This window comes from Rhodnius prolixus, unplaced genomic scaffold, assembly GCF_049639745.1.
Source record: "Rhodnius prolixus isolate KJV_2025 unplaced genomic scaffold, Rpr scaffold_1, whole genome shotgun sequence".
Taxonomy (NCBI): domain Eukaryota; kingdom Metazoa; phylum Arthropoda; class Insecta; order Hemiptera; family Reduviidae; genus Rhodnius; species Rhodnius prolixus.
This window is the reverse complement of record NW_027411581.1, coordinates 311,200-331,563: the sequence shown is the minus strand read 5'-3', so window position 1 is coordinate 331,563 and position 20,364 is coordinate 311,200. Positions and strand designations below refer to the sequence as shown.

The window sequence follows — 20,364 nt, the reverse complement described above, 5'->3', positions numbered from 1 at the left end:
TGTTTTGCGTTGAAACAAGTGTTCTACCTATATGACCTGCTCGAGTGTTTCTGCTGGTATCTCAGAGTGATATCAGATTTTCTAATTCAAATTTTTACAAAAAAAAAAAAAAAAACAACGCTAGGTTTGAACGGCTCTCCTAAGAATGAACAAAGACCGGATGAAACTGAACACCTAGTTCCTCTTATGTGATTAAATTTTCTTGCAACATAGAATCTAGACCAAAATGATAGTTGACTTCAATGATACTCTCTGGAGAATGGATGTGGCATGGCTCTGGCTTCTCGTCCATTTTTTAGAGAGTTTATGAAAGAATTTAGGAAGTTACAGTGCAAATAGAAATATATTAAGTCTGGCAATTTTTGGTTGTGATGGAGAACTGTGATGAAGCCAACCTGACGGGCAGGAGATTCGCATCAATTTTGGAATGAACGCACCTTGCTGCTCGATGTGTTATTGAACTGGTGTGACTGCTCGCTTGTTATTCAACCGAACTAACAATACAGTCTGTGTGCGTTTTCTCACAAGATTTCTACTTTCTCTTATTCTTCGGCAAGAAAGAGAAATTATTCTAATCGTTTCCTTTGGAATTTTAGGTTTCTCCGGAATTTCCGCTTTAATTATCACTGATAAAGGAGTCAGTACGAATTGGCCTGCTTTGCATCTGTGTATGTGCGCACCATAATTCTAAAACGAAAAATCGCATAAAATTAAGTTTTCATATTTCCATTAAGTTCTTTACAGATGACGCTAAATTTGGTTTTTATTCTAGATCAGACAACTGTAGAAAAAGTTTTCTAAGTGAATTTTTCACTTTTTAAAGATCTCGATTTTTACAATACTTGTAATAATGGCATAAATGAGATCTGTAACTTTAATGAAGACATTATTCAGGATTCGATTAAGGTAAAAGGAGGGTGGTTAGCCTTTCCTCTCTCTCTCTCTCTCTCTCTCTCTCTCAAGTATCATTACCGTTAACTAACTCGTTATCTATATAATAATCAGAATCGAATTTGAATCAAAATGACCCAATGTGAATAAGGGTGACCGAAAGTGCTTTTATTGAAAATATACCATATTTTAAGATTTCGTTGAAAAGGGTACTGAGATTTCCTTCAATGCTTTTATTGTTAGATAACGTTTAAGATACTTGAGAGAGTAGATTCCCTCTCAAGAATCATTTTTCTGAAAGGTGGGTTGCTATCTTTTGGGTAATAGAGGGTAAATTTATTGTTAAAATCGTATTGTAAGAAAATTCCTTTATCGGAAATACCCATTTATTCTGAGGACAGTTCACTGTCTCGAACATGCCACTTGGACGGTTCTGTTCTGTGAACTTGTATTGCTTGGGGTAGGTCAAGTTAGGTTTGCTTTTAGAAACTGATGGTGGAAATTAATATTGTTCATATATTCCAAGTTTGAAGAATACTCGTATTAATTAGTTAGAATCTTGAGATTAATGCTGTTTTTGGAATATTAGAATATTGGGATTAGAGAATGATCGTTTATGATCCAAACATTGTGGTTAGTTAAATAGAATTTAAGAGTCTATGAATGTCTTTTATTGTGGTAACATGCTTACAATGTTTTGGCAAGTGAATGGAAATAGCAAGATCAATGTCTCACGATGTGCAATAGCAACTCTACCGCGATTTTATTGAGAATGATTAATAATGTGTTCGCAGGAACCTTTCTTTATTAAAGTGGATAAATCTGAAATCGTTATTTTTAAAAATTGACAAATATTCTAGTTCTATCTCGGCGCACGCCCTGCCACGTAGCGCTGTTACTGTTTTGGGCGTACACAGGATTTGAAATATTACAAAATAAGTTTATTAACAAAGCGTTCTCTATTTTCTAAATTTTACAGTCGTAATAACTACAGTCAAATAAAACTACTGCAGATTAGATATGTATTCATTTTGATGGTGTCGTTACTTATAGCCCTCCTCCCAATACTAGCTGGATTACATTACCTGGGTCACTGTAAAAGAATTAATGAAACTCTTGCAAAAATATTGTGATTCGGTCTCAGGAGACCTAATAAAATACTTTTTTCGAAGTTAAAATGTTTTTCTCATGCTTGAAAAGCGGTTTTTAACACGTTAGTTTCAAGTCAGAAAATTGTCTTCCTTGCCTTGATCTTGACAATCTAATTAATTTCTTGTATAAAATTAGATCACTAACAAGTATTTTACATTTATCTGTTTGATTTAATTCGGCTTTCTTATATCTAGAGAAATACAAGTTAACCCAACCTTTATTGATTCCTTAAGTTAATAATACTACAATTTGAGCAGTTTGTGTATTAATAATGCAAACTTATAAGATAATTGTGATTTTTAAAAGGTGGGAATGTTTAAGTTTTTTGTTAAACTTGTTCAGTCTTACCGTAGAAACATTCTGGCCAAAGGAGAAGAGGAAGTTTTTCTGTTTATTTTCGAAAGAAATGTTTGTGTAAAGCGAAAATTTATCCATTAACCGTAGTCAAGAAAAATATCATTTTAAAATAGTTAATACTTAGCAAATTTGTTTTCCATAAATATTACCCACTTCCATGACTAGTTTTCACTTCCACTTAAATTCCAGTGATGTAGCAAATTAACTTCTGTTAATCGAAAGAATAGTAAATTTTCCTTAAGATTAATCAAACGAAATAATTTTCAGAATGCGAAATATGTTACGCCTACTATTTCTTTAGGAACAATAAGCTGACAAATCTTTTAATATATTAATCAATTAATGCTTTATAGCCAATGGGCTCGATTCAAATTTATTTGAACAGGTAGTAGCTGTCAAGTGCCTGCCGCTTTACACTAAGTCTAAGAGGCGAAATTAGGTAACCGATTGGAATTTTTGTCCGCATCTTACTTCGTGCTTATATGTAAAAAAAACTAAAAATGAAAAATGAAATTCACTTCTTTCCGTTATTCTTTAATAAACCCTCAACAGCATACTAATAAGTTGGTTGTTACCTTTTACAAATTCACGCGCATTATTTGAAATTTAGTAATTGGCTTAAAAGAAACAAAGATAGTGTGAGATGGTAATTTCTAATTTTGAAACTTATTTTTTAAATGTTTTATGGTCTAGACCTCATTATGTTATGTTTTGGTACAACTGAATCAATTGTAAATATAAGAATATTTATTGTTTAATGTTTATGGTATTCTGAGTGTTTGTGGCGTCCACCATCCCTTTAGATTCCCGCTTTTAATGTTAGAATTGTAAGTTTAAATGTTATTTTCGGTTTGCTCTCCCAATTTATTTTGTTACGCCCCTCTTTAGCTATTCCTAGAATTTGTCAGTACTCTTCTGGAAAAAAGTTCTTGGTATACATAATTAAATTTGCTTTAATTAACTTTTCTTTTTTTTTTAATTAAATACATTTTTATGGGAAAAAGTCGTGAAGCAGTAAAAATATACATTACTACTTTCTCAAAAACTGTTGAGACTCGTACGATAGTTAATATGTTCTTTGCAAATGAAGTGTAAACAATACTCTTTTACTTTGGCCAGGTTAACTTGGTACACACGTTTATATTTTTTATTTCTTTTATTGTAGGATAAATATTGTGCGTAATAGTGCGCAAGAATTATCTTTCTGCCCTACATTCACAACTATCTTTACATATAAAGCAGTTTATTATTATATTAATATATTTTGTAATTAGTTACAACTTCATCTTACCCGTTACATAATTAACGTCTTATATTTGTTAGAGATCTCACTGAGTTTGCCTGTCCTTTTACTGGATTTCTATTCGTATCGTATTAGTGTTTTACCCATTCACATTTTCATTATCAGAAAATGGAAATTGAAGAAGTTGATTTAAATTTTGACAATTCATTCTGCAAGTTGTATACGCTTGTATACATGATAAACATTATGAAATCTAATCCCTTTATTTGAGCATTACTGGCCAACAAGTAGCTAGCTGAGGTCATCCAGTTAACTTTAAATTGACAATGGTGCATCTTATTAGAACAGTTCAAAGGAAAGTAGCCAGCTCAAAGTAGGGCTTTTAAATAGAATGTTTCTTTAGCTAGAGGAAGTAGTGAAAACGTGCCCAATTTTGCATATCGTGTTTTCATCCATTTAATTTATTGTTTGTAGTTTTACCATACTAAGTTCCAAAAATGCTATGTATGCGAGTGTGTTCAAGAGCGTATCCGTAACTTCTGTTAGGGAGGGCCTAATCTACTAGGGGTGCGTTCCACTAAGCGTTCACAACGATTACGCTCACGACCGCGGCTTTGCCCGTTCCACTTGCTTGCGAGTGTTACAATCGAAAACTCAAGTGGAATGGACTATGGGCGTTTTAACCGTTCATGTAAATATTAATGGCGACCTCGAAAATAAGTCAGAAACTTGAAGAGGTTGTTTTTAAATTTTAACTCCATTTATAAGCAATTATAATAAACTTTATTAATTATTGGTAAAGTTGACTTATATTAAATATATACATATATATATAATTCAATTTTTATATTACATTTATAAAATTTACGTTTAAATAAAATTAAAATGTCTTTTGTAGCAACAGTAAGATATTTATTAATGAAACGTAATAATGCTTTAGAACTCTTCATCTAGTTCCGATGAAAAGTGGAATGTAATTTTACAAAATCGCAATTGTGAAAAACGAAAAATTAAGCCACGTGTTATTAACTATCAAAGTGGTCGTTATATAGTGTAAAGGGATAAGTAATTTTTCATTTTATTATTTTTTTTTAGACTTTCGAGAAACACATTCAGTTATTTACATGAGATAATACTTTCATTTATATAATTTTTTCGGTCGCCATCTTTGCTTTTAAAAATTGCGCCAAATTTCTGAACGCCTACTTCGACCTAGCTCTTAAGGTGGGACGTTGTGAGCTTCGCGTGAGCGAAAATAATGACGTCATTAGTGACGTTTTCGCCACGACCACTACGACCGCGGTCGTCATGTGGAACGCCTGAAGGTATATTTTGATCGTTGTGAGCGCTTAGTGAAACGCACCCTAGGAGTGCTGGAGTAGGGACGGATGTGGGAACAATCAATAACATTGCCAATATCTTTAATACTAACAATATTGCACATATGTATGTTTCAGTGTAATGTTGCTCTGTCTCCTTTGAGTATATCAATGGTATAAAATGAAATTCTAACATCTAATTCAAGATTGATAAAAAAAAAAACTACTAGTTGAAACAAAAAGTTAGTTCTTTCTGATAGATATATTTCTTCATTAACTGCTAATTTTAATTATTTTTTTGCGAAATTACCTATATTCATCCTGAAAGTAGTCATTCTAACATGGCTGAAATTATTGGGATGCTCGCTATAAAATGGCACAAATGCGTTCAATATGTAGCGAGCAACTTTTTTGGCAGAAATTATGAAGGTGCCATTTATCTTTGAATCCACAAATAATTGTGCCTAATACTCTTGATTATAAGCTTAGAAATAGAAAGTCGAGTAGCATATTAAAATAACTTAATGTACACATTGTAAAGATGCTTCCTCTCTATTCGCATCATAATAATTATAAGTATTAATATATAAACTTGCAGTCTAAGTTTTTTGGTGATTTTCGCACCCCTCCTTAAAAACGCTCGTTCAAAAACGAAAAATCATAGGAACTTCGAACTTTATATTTTGCTTGGGTACCACCGTAGGACCCGACAACTTAGTGGTTAAAACCTTTGAAGTATAAATTTAAACTTCATGATTTCTGTTATTATTTTAAAATTACTTGGAAATAGCTGCAAATATTTTCGAAAAATTTTGTGAATTATTGCCCTTTCGAAAATGCACATTTCTGAAATATTAAAAAAAAAAAATCGAAAAAAATTCTCTCAAGCTACATTTTCAGAATAATGTAAGAAACTGACTTAAATAATATTACTAACAGAATTAATTCTGTTTTTAAAATTCCGAATTTGAAGAAAATTTATTTACCAAAAGTGCCATTGAATGACTTTTTTTTCTTACTTTTTCGTATTAAGAGGATCTCAAATTATGAATTTTTGTTGGAAATTTGTATATGTCACGTTCGCATTACTTCCTTTTGCTACTTGAATGCTTACAAGAAATCTTCACTTTAACCTTGTGATTTAATAAATTACAGAGAAAAATTTAGTAAATTTCTATTTATTATACATATAAGTACTAGAATTATACTTAGACTAACAAGCAATCGCAATTTATGGTAACTTAAAACTAACGACACGTTTGCTGAAATCAACAAGAGAAAATTATCTATAATTTGCGTTCAACTCCAGAAACTTAGTCTTCCAATGGTTTAAGATAAAATCTGTTGCAACATTATAGTTATCACTCTAATCTAAAGTATATCCACCAGTAAGAATAACTTTAGAAAATAGTCTCAATTTTTGTTCGTACGTTGTCCAGCTTACAAAATTGTGTCAATGTTTTCCAGAAGCTATTCCAGTAGAGGGTTTTTATTGTGCCCGAATCGTTGAGCATCAATAAAGTTGATAAATAAATTAATACTTTGTTTTAATAAGACTTTCTCTGTCCATTGCCGAACTGACATCCACCAGACACAGTTTTATTTAGCCACAAATTACATTTAATGAAAAACAAATTATTTAAAAAAATCCGTTTTTCCTCTGAAATTAGTATTTTCATGGCCAAATAACCAATTACACTTTTTTTTTTGTAACTGAGTAATGTTAGTACTGTTATTATTATACAATATTGTATTGTTGCATCATATAATAAATTTATACATTATAAATTTTAATAATACATATTATTATATAAAGAATGATGAGGATGTGATTTTTTCTTATTTTTCACTCTTTAAGCATCAACAAACTAAAATAATGATTAAAATAAGAATGTTGTCCAATTGATATTAGGCCTATTCCAACATAGCTTCTGTGATAAAGAATAGATTTCGACAGATTCCCATACCCAACCTGAAAGTTAGAAGTTGAAAAACTAGGTTTCGGGATCGGTTTACAAATCTTCAGATAAAACTACATTATGTTTCTCTACCACATCAACAGTGACATTTCATGTCGTTATGTTACCTTTTTTAACTAATCATCTCCCATAAAAAAATTTTAATGGTAAAAAGGTTAGGCTTAGTTCAGCTACTTCATCCAGGAAGTAGCTGTTGTGCTCGGCTATTCTCGAAGGGGTGGGAATCCTGCGGCTTTAACGACCCAAAGACCAGATTATTCGCGATACAAGAAATAAGTTCTAAAATAAAACGAGTTTGATTATTAATTAATTTTTTATTAAACCTAATTTCACTTCAATAATCCTAGAAATAATGTTAGTTTCTAGAAGTAGTTTCTGCAGTTTCAAATATTTCGTTGCTTCTCTATATTGATCTCGTACCTTTGTCAAAGAAGCCATACTTCATTATTTAAAAGCTTTTTTTAATATTGAGAATCTGCTGAAATGACAGTGGCACCCAAAATACCTATTCGCTCACTCAAATATTGTTGTTTTCTACATACTCGTACATGCCCATGAACATGTAAATAAATAAATAAATTTAGCACTTACACATTAATCAACAAATATCAACTTCCTTAGCTTAAGTCTGATTCTACTCTTTCCAGTAAAGTCAAATTTTGGTAATTTAAATTTATTCTTTTTTCTCAGCTAGAAAAATCAACTGATTATCTAATTAAAGTTAAAATAGAGCTCTTGTCCAACTTAGGCTCTAATGAAATAATTTTCATTTCAAGATACAGTAGAAGCTAAAGTAGTTTAAATTTTGCTACCTAGAGAAGAAAATAAAGGAAAAGTTATTATAATTAGAAATACCCTAAAGTTGTCAGTATGGGACTGAACTAATCACCTTCGTTTTGATTTAAAATAAAACTGCTTAGCCATGTAGAACACAAGAGGAGGTGTTGCATAAGGTGGTATTTTTGTAGAAGAACTGAGAATCAAATCAATTGCCAACTGCTCCTCTTCGCTGACATATTTCAACAAAACAGTCCATTGCAGTGTTTGTCAAACAGTTAGATGTGGTACCTCCAGGAGCCGGTAGTGCAAGTCCCTACACTCCGCCACCATTCGTTGATGTCTCGATAGGACTTGATGGGGAACTGATCATGCAGAAGGGCACACACTCGGCAGAAGAAGTGTGTGTTTATGAACTGTCCTGTACCTTTCCACCTTGCAAACAAATTTTATGCAATTAGTAACAATAAAAAAAAAACAACAAAATTTTATACACTTTAATAACATTAAAAAGCTACCGAGAGCAGGTAAATATGTATTTTGAAAAACACGTTTCATTTGTTCTTTCGTGGAGTTTTAGGTTTGAACCCAATTAACACATGGAAACTCATTAAAACAGAGATATTTACTCTTAGTCGCTTATCACGTTAATCGCAGTGAGAGGCGATTTATTCACCTCCCTAAACACTTAATTTTTAATAATTCCCGACTGCAATTGCGCACATTTAATGCAAAGAAACTTTTTGATAAATATCTAAATCGCTCGCCTCTTTCGGCCTTTGAAGTCTCTTAATCGCGTGATCGGCTGTTCTTGCGCTCGTGATTCAGCGATTATTCGGAGTTCGTTTATTTACTAATGAAACGTAACTTAATGAGTCACTCGTGTCGAAATAATAAGAAGTATTGATGATTAAAAATTTGAAAATTTAATTACTAAAAAATTTTGATATTTGTTCACAAGATGAGAATTAGACGAATTAACTTTTTAAACGGAAGAGATTGGTATTATATTTTCTGACCCAATGACAATAAGTAGATTTTATTTGAATACTAAACAAATACAAAGAAATAAAAATAATCAATCTAACGCCTTTTTAAAAAAAATTTAGGATCTCAAACTATTTAGGATTATGTTCCCTTGAAAGTTAGGATATATAAATGTTCTTCTGAGACGTGTTTGTCACATTTCTGTGACTCTAAATCGTAAGAGGGCAGGTCACAGATCACCTGTGTCCCCATTGCTCGAGCCATGTAGCCCTTCTGAATCCCAACTTTGCGAACCACTGATAGTTTCTCGGTGTTCGCGTGGTCGCATTCTGGAATTGTCAACATGTTTTCATTTCTTCAAAATGTATTAATAATGTTTAAAACGGATTTCAATTTCTGGAAATTGAATTAATTTTTTTATCTCATATTATCAATTATCAAATAGAAGTAAAGTAATTGCCTATATTTTTAGGCGGGCTTTACGTCCAACTACCAATTAGGTGTCGTGGACGGAGGCGACTAGCAAACACTTTACTGTAAATTTCTTAAATTAACCTTTAAGTTAATTCCAAGGCCTAAGACCGGGAATCGAACCCAGTACCACAATGCATATTAGCTTTGCAGGTCTCGCCTCTTAACCACTCGGCTACCGTGCGGTAGGTATATAATATTTCTTGATAGGTATATATTTGTGTATGTATATTTATGTATAGGTTGAATCTCGATTTTATTTCCGCATAGGTGAGTACCTGAAATACTCGTTGTAAAGGTTGTCATTAGCATCCAGTTTGTGCAAATATTCGGCTAACGACTTTGGAGAATCAAAATCGTCTACGTGTATGTAGGATTTGAGCGGTGCCACCTGGCGGTAATCTTCAGGCCTTGCCCCCATCACGATTGGCAGCACATCACTTCTGCAAACAGCATTTTTTCTATTAAGCAAGTGAGTTGAAGACAAAACATTCTACTATATTAAATATTACTCGAGAAGCTAATAGCAAAATGCCCGGAAGATTCTACAGAATTTTGGGAATGTACATTCTCAGCCGCCGTAAGGGATAGGCGTCCCACTATATCATCTTTTACTAATAGTTAACATGCTTTATTATCTTTATGTAAATAAAGATGTAATATGCAGAAATATTTTACAAAATAATATGAGGGTAAAATTTATTATTTAAGGAATTCATATTAAAAATTTAAATTCGAAAGAATATACTATGTTTTGTGAATTCTTGCTTGCGTAAAATATATTTATGAAAATTTAATGCATTAAATTATTTAAATACTAATAATTAAATCATTGTCAAAACAGTGAGTACTCCATTTGTTTGATAGCAAAAGAATCATATAATATACCCAATGTAGAAATAAATGATTTAGTGCAGGTTTATGAGAAAGTAAGTAGTATTTATACATATGTATATATAATAGATTTTCTACCTTACCCGAGACCGTTGACAAAAAATTTCTCTGTTATGTATTCCTTGCAGTTTGAGTTTTCAAATGCGAGGTAGAACTTGTATTCTTTGCCCAACATTTCAAAACATTTACTTTGATTCGATCTGAAAAATAAAAGAGGTACGAATAAAAATGTGTATACATACTCACACTCCTTAGGATAAACGGAACAAGGTTAAATTGAGCGAATACTTTAAGATGCCTAGTATAAAGGAGTACGCACTCATTAGAATAAAATTTTGTGGCTGGTAGATGAGATCTGTAACTAAACAGAAATGAGTAACTAATTAAGGTTGCAAATTAATTAATACCAATTTTTTAGAATTTTATTTCGAAACTGGGCTAATAAAATTGGAGGAATTTTTATTTCTTAGATTTTATCTTTCGAAGCATGCTTTTTTATTGTATTCACATTTGTGTAATTCAAAACTGGAACCTAATGGAAGTCGAAATCTCTAAAACAAATTGATTATCTATCTCAGAATATGGCTGAAAGTCCGGAACAAGTCAGAGATACCAATAAATATTAAAATCGAAGACATCTAGCAATGCGAACCTAAAAAGATATGTTCATTAATTTTTTAAAGATTTAACTTGTTTAAAATTTGGTACTAATTGAGAATTTAAAAAAATATTTGGTCAAACTAATCTTTATAATTGTTCGCTCAGTTTAAAAATTTTGTATTCCGTCCTTTATCCCTAATTCCTTTATTTAAACGTTTAGGATTTAGATTTAGATTTAGGATTTTTTTGGTAAAAGTTTTCACAATTTTTTCCCATTTTCTTTGAACCAGTTTTCAAAATTTGTACATATTTTACGACTCTTAATGTTTCAAATAATTTAAATATTTCAATCCAGTTTCTGTTAATTAATTTTTGTACTATATATAGAATAGTTTAGTTTATTTCCAGAAACAAAAGGCCTTAATTGATACATTTAATCATATTGCCTAAAATACGTACAGCATTGGTTAAATAAACCGTCTGCCGGAAGTTGACTGATATGGATAATATAAAATAAATAAACAGATAAATAAAAGCGAACAAAATAATAATAATAATAATAAAAAATAAAAATAACAAAATAAAAAGTCTTTTAAAAATTACAAAGCTAAACTAAAAGAAAAGTAATTTGATAACAGAAAATACATAACTTCGATATTCAAATTAACCATCACACGGATATTAAAAGAATATATTATATAAAAATCCTACAAAGTAATAATATAATTAAGAAATATAAAATTAGGGATAATTACTATAATAAATTATACCTTAACCTGGTAGATAAGATCAGTAATAAATAATTGATATTGACTGTTTAATAATAATAATAACAATAACAATAACAATAATAATAATAATAATAATAATAATAATAATAATAATAATAATAAACTAATTACAAATAAAATATTAATCAGGTATGCCGAGCAAACTAGAAATTAAACTCAGCGACCATCTCACTCCTGAACCTCCATGCCATCTTGGCATAACGAACGAGCCCGGGCCAGTCCCCGCCATTCAACAGGTCCACGAAGGCCTCTCTCGGAAGAATCCCTAGACCAAATACGGAGACCCGAAACTCTTTCAAAACCGGACATACACATACAAAATGAATGGTGTCCTCTCTGGACCGCAAGTTGCAAAGGGAACATTCGTCACTGCCTTCCGAATTATAGGGCCTAAAATTTAAAGAAAGTAGCTCACCTCTAAGCTTCATAATCCACCGTGAGATCATTTTTGTACTACATTTTGTTATTTTATCATTTTTCTTATGTACGTTTTTAATATAAGTAGACGGCAATTACATTGAAAAAAAAAACTTTAGTAACATTTTTTCAGTATTTGAGTATGAGGCTTACATTTCAGGGGGTAAGTTGGTGCTGGACTCGCTTTTTATTAAAGTTTCGAGCCTCTTCTCATGCTCAAATAAGTGACTTTATTTTTATTCTTTTTATTTTAGGTCTTTAGGAGGAAGATCACTTTTTTTTTTAATTTCTTCTTTTTTTTGGCAAGGTTATTTCTTAACAGTTTTATTCAATTAAGAAGTACCATAACTAAATTGTTCTATGCGAACCGCGTAACTGCAAAGAATGATACTAGTCCTGTAGAGGACATTAGTTTTAATCAGTGCTTTCTTAAATATTTTATAACTTATTTATTGATACATTTTTGAGACTTAATTCCAGATCACTGGCACAAACTGAAGTCATTGTAAAAGAAGAGTTCGTACTGACAAGGGAGGGGCTCATTTTTATGTTTGTCTGTCTGACAAGAGTTACGATTCCATCCCGGTTAATATACATAGGTCCTGAGTCAATTGTTTAATACGAAAAGATTCATTCAAAAAACGAATCACCTTTTTTTTTAATTCGAAAATTTTTTGAATGCATAGAAAGTGTAACGCTGAAATAGTTAATTAGAAATTAACAAATGAAGTTACAAATACAAACTGATTTAGTTGTAAATTACCTGGGGCACTTTTTGGATCCACAGGCACCAAAAATATCGACGTGTATATACTTTTTCAATTCCCTGGCGTACTGCAGCCGAAGATTCCTGGCTCCGCAATTCGACACGAACCATGCCACCTGCAACAACATCCAGCATTCACTGGTCAACTTTATGTTTATCAGCTGTTCGGGTACTAGTTTTTAAATCCACGTAATAGAGCTGCAGATAGAAAAATAACGAAAAAAGTGTCAAGAATGTGGGCTGCTACGTTACAGTTACCTCTTTTCTAATCCATGCAAAGTAGCAATATATTTTACCATGGGGCAGATCACTAGATGGCAAATGGCTGGGACATTCCAACGTTCCAAAGTCGCTCTCATTTAACCAGTCAACTGTTTATGACGAAGATATTCGTCATGAAAAAAGTGTAAAATTTTGTGTTACGACGAGTATATTCGTCATGCGTTATCAGTAGTGACCATCGGCAGTTAATTTTGCAATTTTAATTAAAACTAAAATATATTCGTAAACTGCAAGAAGTTTGGAATATTTTGAGGCCATGTCGAAATAAAAAGAACTAATAGAAGATGTATTATGAATTGGTCTTCGTAAATGTATCCTGGTCTTTTATTAGTCATCACGGAATCAATAACGAATTCATAAATTGTGTCAGGCTAGACTATGCAGTAAGTGGCGCGCCTGGGATGAGGATCCTTTTGTTCCCTAATTAATGCATTCTTCAATAGGCGGAACTTTTTTTTTTTTGGCTCATTTTCGGGGATTTAGCGATCATCCAAATTGCGTCGTGGGCTACTAACCTGCCAAGATATTTCCCAGCATAATTGTTTGTATTTTATCATCTGGTCAGGGAATCATTTGCATAAATACCAGTCTGTAATGTTGCGACCTACTCGGGATAATTGCAGCATTCTTTGCAATTTGGTATTTATGCAAGGACGGTATTGAGAAAGCTGTTTACATAGTGGCACCAGGTTCTTCCAAGTTTCATGATTCTTTGTCGGATTTCTTCATAACACTATCACTTGAATCGTATTTGAGATAATAAGGTAATTTAGAAAATATTTTTGTCCGATCGAAGAAAGCAAATCAGTGTGTAGCATGCTGTTACCAGGTCAACAACAATAGTATTTTTGAGTGCAACGAAATTTATTTTTGATGTTTTTGGTTCTTACTTATGTTAATATAAATAAATGAATAAATGTACATGAAATAAATAATGAAAAAAAACATAAAAGTCATTTCATTGCAACCCAATTTCATACCAAACATACTCTGGGTTTGACGAATATATTCGTCAACCGCTTAATGTATACTACGACGCACGTAGGGAACCCATTTCCCAACAAGATCGAAACAGTTAACTGGTTAAACAGGTGCACCACGCCGCCTAGGCTGGAAGGTTCTCAAAGAATTTTAGAGTAACAACCCTACGACCCATAAAGGTAACAGTATAATTCTAGATCCTGTACCCTTGACCTTAGTCGGAGCGTGGAAATAGCTGAGAAACATCTTGTGGTAGGGAAAATATTCCCAAATTTAACGGTACAACTTTGATTAGCCTTGCTTTTGCCTTCTTATCTGTAAAAGACTGGAACACTAATACATTAATTGTTACAGAACAACTTGGCTGAGGTACGTGACATATTGGACAAGTTTCTATAAAATTATTATAGTACAGAAATCAAGCAGCTACACATTTACAGAATCCACTAATAGTCTTGGAAAACTATCAGATAAAAGTGATTTGTTTGAGATTTAGTTGCTCAAGCTTAAAAAACCTATAGTGAACAAATAAGCGAGTGGAGCTGAGTATTCAATTAAAATCACGTTGAAGATCGTTCTTCTAATTAATCCCATGATCTATTTCTAATTAATGAAAATTGATAAGTAATTAACAGATGCTTGAAAAAACGAAACGTTTGTACCAAAACCAAAGCAAGGGCAATATGGCAGAAATATAAATGCAGAGCTTTGTTAAGATAAAGGTATACCTGCTTGGTTTTATTTGCGGCGAAGTTCTTCACGGGCAGTTTCATCTGCTTCACTCTTTCATCGTAATAAACCCACTTCTCGTACGGGGTGACTATGTCTGAGTCTCTGCGATAGGTGGCTGTCCAGTTGAAGAGGTCGTTGTACTTGAAGTGTTGGGTGTGGTAGGGACACTCCAGCATGAATACGATCCAAACCTGCGCCCACATTTACTATGGTAACCCCCGCAAATAATCTTGTGCAATTACTATGCGAAAAAATGGGCTTTGATTTTATCCCTCATAGCACGCATACTTCTGGTTTCTTTGACCGATTTCGAACTTTCATTAGAGTTAAGTATTCAGGTTAGTGTAGAGATTCCGACTAATGTTACCCTCTCGCACTACACTTGCTGAATTTCACAGTGTGTATGTGTTGTTCGAAGTGTTAATGAATCGCAAAATATTTTGTAAAAATAATGATTTAAAAATTAATGATATCAAGTAATTGTTTAAGGGTTCTGTACGTTTAGTAGATGTATGATGTTTTAGAATGTATAGTTGGAGTTGTACTTTATAAGAGGGGGCGCGCGAATTCAAGCAGAAAACGCAGAATTAAACTTATTTCATTTGTACTGGAAAATAAGATTCATTAAATATATAGATTCTAACCGTTTAAAAATTCGCAAAAAAATAAAATCTTAAGAAGAAATCTTTAAAACATGCAACATACTGTTTATACTTTTTTTTTTTTTTTTTTTTTTTTAGTTCATTGACATTTTTGAATAACACACCACACTAAGTAGCCTGCAAGTGTAGTGCGAGAGGACAGATTAATTAACTCTGATGGTAAATGAAAGTTCAGGGAAAAGAAATATGCGTTCTACGGTGGATAAAAACAAATATGTTATCCAGCTCTACCGATCTAACCACATTTTCAACAAAACATTTGCAATGAACATATTAATTTGCAAATATATATACATATATAACAGTAAAATAAATTAACTAAGATCACATATGTATTTCAGATTTTTGCTCTTGCCTGAAAGAATCTTTCTTTACGCAAGAGAAATAAAGTTCTTTAGCAGCGTGAAAACGCAAAAACACATATTCGCGTCAGACAAAATTAATGTGTTTCAGTTAGAATTTCCTTTTCGCCCTGTTTGTGTAAAATTCCTACTACTTATTCCGTTCTATGTCTAATTTTCGCAGCGTTATTGTGGAAATCAGGTTGAATTGAATTCAATCCTTTGTCCCTGAGTTGGTACCAAAGAGGAGTTGTAACTGACAAAAAGACGTCAGTGTTGTCTGTAACGAGAGAATACTGTCCGGATTTCGAAGACAAAAGACTTGGATGTTATTCCAAATAAAACAATATATAAAAAAAAACAAAATGTAAAGACAATTCACAAAAAAGTAACAAGAAATTGACTTGATTAACGATAGTTTTTGTGTTCATATTCTGATTTTTCTTGAGTTTCATAAATAGGTATAGAGTTACCTGTTTGTGCGGTCGGGGGTGCGCAGGCGGCACGAACTGGTCTTTGAAGATGACGGCGTGCGCCCTAGAAGTCTCACCGCGGTTAGCGGTCAGGCTGCACGACTGCACAGGGCAGCCCTTGAAGACGCCTCTTCCAGCTTTCACCGTCGATCCCCATGAACTCAGTCCATTGTACATCAGTATTAACTTCGGCTCCTTCGACATTATTCTACACAACTCACCGCCACATTTATTTAGTCTTTTTGTTTATCTTATGAAACATTTCACAGATAGCTTAAACTACCGCACGAAACAAGAAATATGCGAGCTACGGTGGACAAAAACAAATATATTATCTACCTCTACACATCTAACCACATTTTCAACTAAACATTTACATTGCATATTAATTTGCAAATATATATAACAGTAAAATAAATAGAAAAAGTAGCAAAAATGCAGTAATTAATTGCTTAAAGTTATCGAAAGGACGATTTGAAAGAGAATGAGCCACTTAAAAAACCTATTATTTATGCACATGGGCTGGTTTTGTGTACCTTTTGCCGTTTAATCAACCCTTATTCTTAACTTTTTAAACTGTAAGTTTTTGTTAAGGAGATAATTACATCGTAATAATGAGAAAATTAGATTCCTATAATTAATTGTAGATCACTCAAATAAATTAATACTGAATAAATTGACTGTCACAAAGCTTGTTTTGACTTAAGGCACGCAATCGAATTCTTAACAAACTTTTCGCTTAAGTCTTATGCAGTTTTTACTGATTTCTACCTTTACATTTCATCATTTTTCTACCTTTACTTGGAGAACTTCCGATATTTCATTTGAAAGTTAGGTTATATGTAAATAGTGTATTTTTTGTAATTATTCATTACAGAAGAATTACCTGGGTACAAACATAAGTTGATCAATGATCCTATCTTGTCCGGGGCTTTCTTGAGGCCAGAGTGAAGCCTTCCTCCTGCCGTTGGGCCAAAGAATTGGGGGAGTCGGTCTGATTGTTCCTCCGTCGATGAACCAAGGTTTGCCTACTGACTGCTCTAGATCATCCGGCAGATCTTGTGTGGAATCGGTACTAGGCCAGTGCGTCCCGCCACTGTCCACCAACTCTCGCTTAGTAGTATCTTTCGCTTCATCTTCTAACTGAAAATTATTATATATAGCTTTTTTCACTCTAAGGAATACCAAAGCCTTTAAGTCAGAATTGTAATAATAAAAATTTTACTATCGAAAATAAAAATCAATTTTAATAAATTTTAATAATTTTATAAAGTGGCCTCATAAATTATAGTAGGTGATACATATATGAATTTCTTCGTTTCAAGATGTTTACCAGTAAAACTGTAACTATCAATAAGAAATTTCACATAATAACTAAGAAGTACTCTCAGCACTTAGTACAACACTCAGCAGTTGAGGTATAGTTCAAACAGGTATAATTATCGTAATGATAACATAATAACTGTTCTTCTTAAAAAGCCATTTTTTTAAACATTGGCACTTATTAACGAACACATTAACTTTTTTTATGAACTGGAATAAAAAGCAGATATCAGAGGGAAAGACTTGAATTGTAATGTATTGACATCATTAGCTGCAACAGTGTGCTAAATAGCGCAAGTCCGTTAGTACACGGAGACTTACGGTGTATGAGCGGCGAGAGTGAGTGACAGGCTTAAAGCGGCGCTGCTCGGGCCAGGATAGGTAGACGAAGAAAACCACGGCAACCATGCTGAAGGAGAGACAGGACTTCTTGGCCGACAATCGGGGCATCACCTCTCAGGCTGAAGAACCATCACTGCGCTCTGCGGCCACTATTTCGCACAAATGCACCAGCAATCTGGAATATTGCAATCGTCATATCAGTCTGAATAAGTTCCAACACAATTTCACGATAATTCTCTATAAGGTAAGTGGGGGGAAGATGCCACTCTTAACACTTATTTCCGTTTTGTAGGAAACTGGGTAATCGAAAAAAAACACCAAATGTATCAACGTCCAGGTTGTTTTTTATTCTTTAATTACATATATTTATTAGTATATTTAATTAAATGCAAAACCATTAAAAATGCATTTAAATGAAATTTGTCAAAACTGGCATCTTCCCCCATCATATGGGGGGAGATGCCAGTTGATGCGGGGGAAGATGCAACAATATCTTAAGATATAAATTGAGAAAGAAAAAATTACAAATTTAATGTTAGGTAAACAGCAAAATATTCTCATTAAACACTGAGGGGAAGGAACACCGAACAAAAGACATTTTTTGTTTAATTTTTAACATTTTTTGCAATGCAAATTGTCTTTGCTGCAAATTTCATGTAGCCAATTCTTGCATGTTATGCATTGAAGCCAATCGCATTTTGGGCCCTTCCTATCACAAAAATATCCTTTACACTCAATACAAAAATCATCGTCCTCCTCTTCAATGTCACTCTCACCACTGGTCATTACCAAATTATCGGGAGCGGAGGATGCTGAAGATGAACTGTCCTTCCTTTTCTTTTTCTGCAGTACTTTTCCCCTTTTTTTTTGTCGGCAGAGTAGCCTTTCTTCTCAATGCCTCCCGTTTCTCCACCGTCGTAAGGACTTCAGCAGTTTGTTTCTTTCTTCGAGTTTGCTTGGGTTTCTGAAATCTGGGGATAGGACTAATTTCTTCAAAAGAAGTGATGGCACCGCTGCTGCTTGTTGAAGCTATTGCCAGAGGTGCGTTAACTCCTTGTGTGGCATTCAAATTTTCTTTCATATTGTCAGAATGGTATAAGCATGTTCTGGAATTTTTTGCGGATCGTATGGATAAATTCCGCATGCAGAAAATCCCACGCTGCCATTTCCAACAGTGGCTGCCCTATTCCACGCGGCGCTCAGCAAAGACCCAAATTGAAGTCTGGTGATTCTGCGTCCCGGGTTAGATTGGATCCAGTTGTTAAGGGCCTGCTACCAAAAAGTTTTGTCTTTGATTTCTATTCCCAATAACATGATATTAGTTAGTTTTCCTTTTTATTTAATAGTTTTTAATGCTGGGTCAATATGGCCCGAGGTGACGGCTTATGGCACTTCACATAAGTTGACGGCTCAAGGGTTAATAATATTAATGTATTATACAAAAACTATATTTCGTGTGTCATTAATTGTTTTATATTGATTTAATATTATAAAATATATCATTATAATGTAATAATGAACAAGAATAATTATGAAATTGAAACACTTCAATAGGTGGCATCTTACCCCAAGCACTGGAGGAAGACGCCACATAGGTTTATTTTTGTACTAAGGCTTCAATCATGTTGTTTCAAGCTAACACGTACTCACCAAGATGTTCACGACACAAATATCACGGAATTATTACGTTTAATCTAGTCAATCCATCACCTTAAGAATCGACAACGAAATATTATAATATGGGTCCTCACCATGTTCAAAGAGTTGAATTTTCAGTTTAACGACGATTAAACTAGATATAAATAGAAATATTCACAAGCACGGTATTCACAGTCGTTTACTACACACTTTAACGTAGGAATTGCTGCCATCCAGTTGTAGATATGCAAAATATGACGATACTTGCATCTTCCCCCAACTGGCATCTTCCCCCCACTTACCTTATATTACTTATTTAGCGACTTTCTTTAAAGTACTGCTTTTTACTAGATGCTTTTTCCTACAATAGTAAGAGAGAGAGAAAATGTTTTCACTAAGAGAGAACAGATACAGCGTCACCTCACGACCAAGGGGTAAGAGTACATACCTTCTTCTCAGGAGAGACCAAGAATTCCTAAGGAAAGAGACGTTCTTTCACATAATATTCATGAGTACGAGAACAGACAACCTCGATTCCTTCTGCACGGAATTTGATGGATTTTAGCACAATAGATTACATTTGTCTCAACAATTGTAAGAAATATGAACACAACAGATGAAATATTACAGGAAATTTAAAAAGATAAATTTTTCTAATTTTTAATATTATCAGAATTTAGAATTGTAACATCTTTCAAGATCTGAATCCCATTAATTTTAACACATCTATAGACCATAGCTATCTCTGCAGAGGAGGAAAATATGAAAGAAGCAATACTAAAAGAGATATAGGACGACAAACTTTCACGTTACCTAAATTATGAGTTGTAATATCTCGATCCCTATCGTACAAAATTCTATGTATTTAAGCACAATTATAAAATACAACTATCTTTACAACTTTGAGAAATTTGAACATTGTAGGCGCAATACCAAAGGAGGTACA

At 33.1% G+C, this 20,364-nt stretch overlaps 1 protein-coding gene across 6 annotated transcripts in view; it reads right to left on the bottom strand.

Annotated features, from left to right (window-relative positions):
• Positions 1–1,831: 1,831 nt before the first annotated feature.
• The window catches only part of LOC141451707 (glycoprotein 3-alpha-L-fucosyltransferase A-like), a 38,620-nt gene continuing 20,087 nt past the window's right edge, over positions 1,832–20,364 (bottom strand). For all 6 annotated transcript variants that reach the window (XM_074123280.1, XM_074123317.1, XM_074123286.1 and 3 more), the window contains exons 2-9: positions 17,760–17,955; positions 17,002–17,258; positions 16,116–16,323; positions 14,636–14,830; positions 12,642–12,760; positions 10,154–10,270; positions 9,455–9,619; positions 1,832–8,153 (exon numbers count right to left, since the gene is read on the bottom strand). In XM_074123280.1, coding sequence (XP_073979381.1) covers positions 7,997–8,153; positions 9,455–9,619; positions 10,154–10,270; positions 12,642–12,760; positions 14,636–14,830; positions 16,116–16,323; positions 17,002–17,258; positions 17,760–17,888 — 1,347 coding nt within the window. In that variant the 5' untranslated portion in view covers positions 17,889–17,955 and the 3' untranslated portion in view covers positions 1,832–7,996. The remainder of the gene's footprint in view (positions 8,154–9,454; positions 9,620–10,153; positions 10,271–12,641; positions 12,761–14,635; positions 14,831–16,115; positions 16,324–17,001; positions 17,259–17,759; positions 17,956–20,364) is intronic.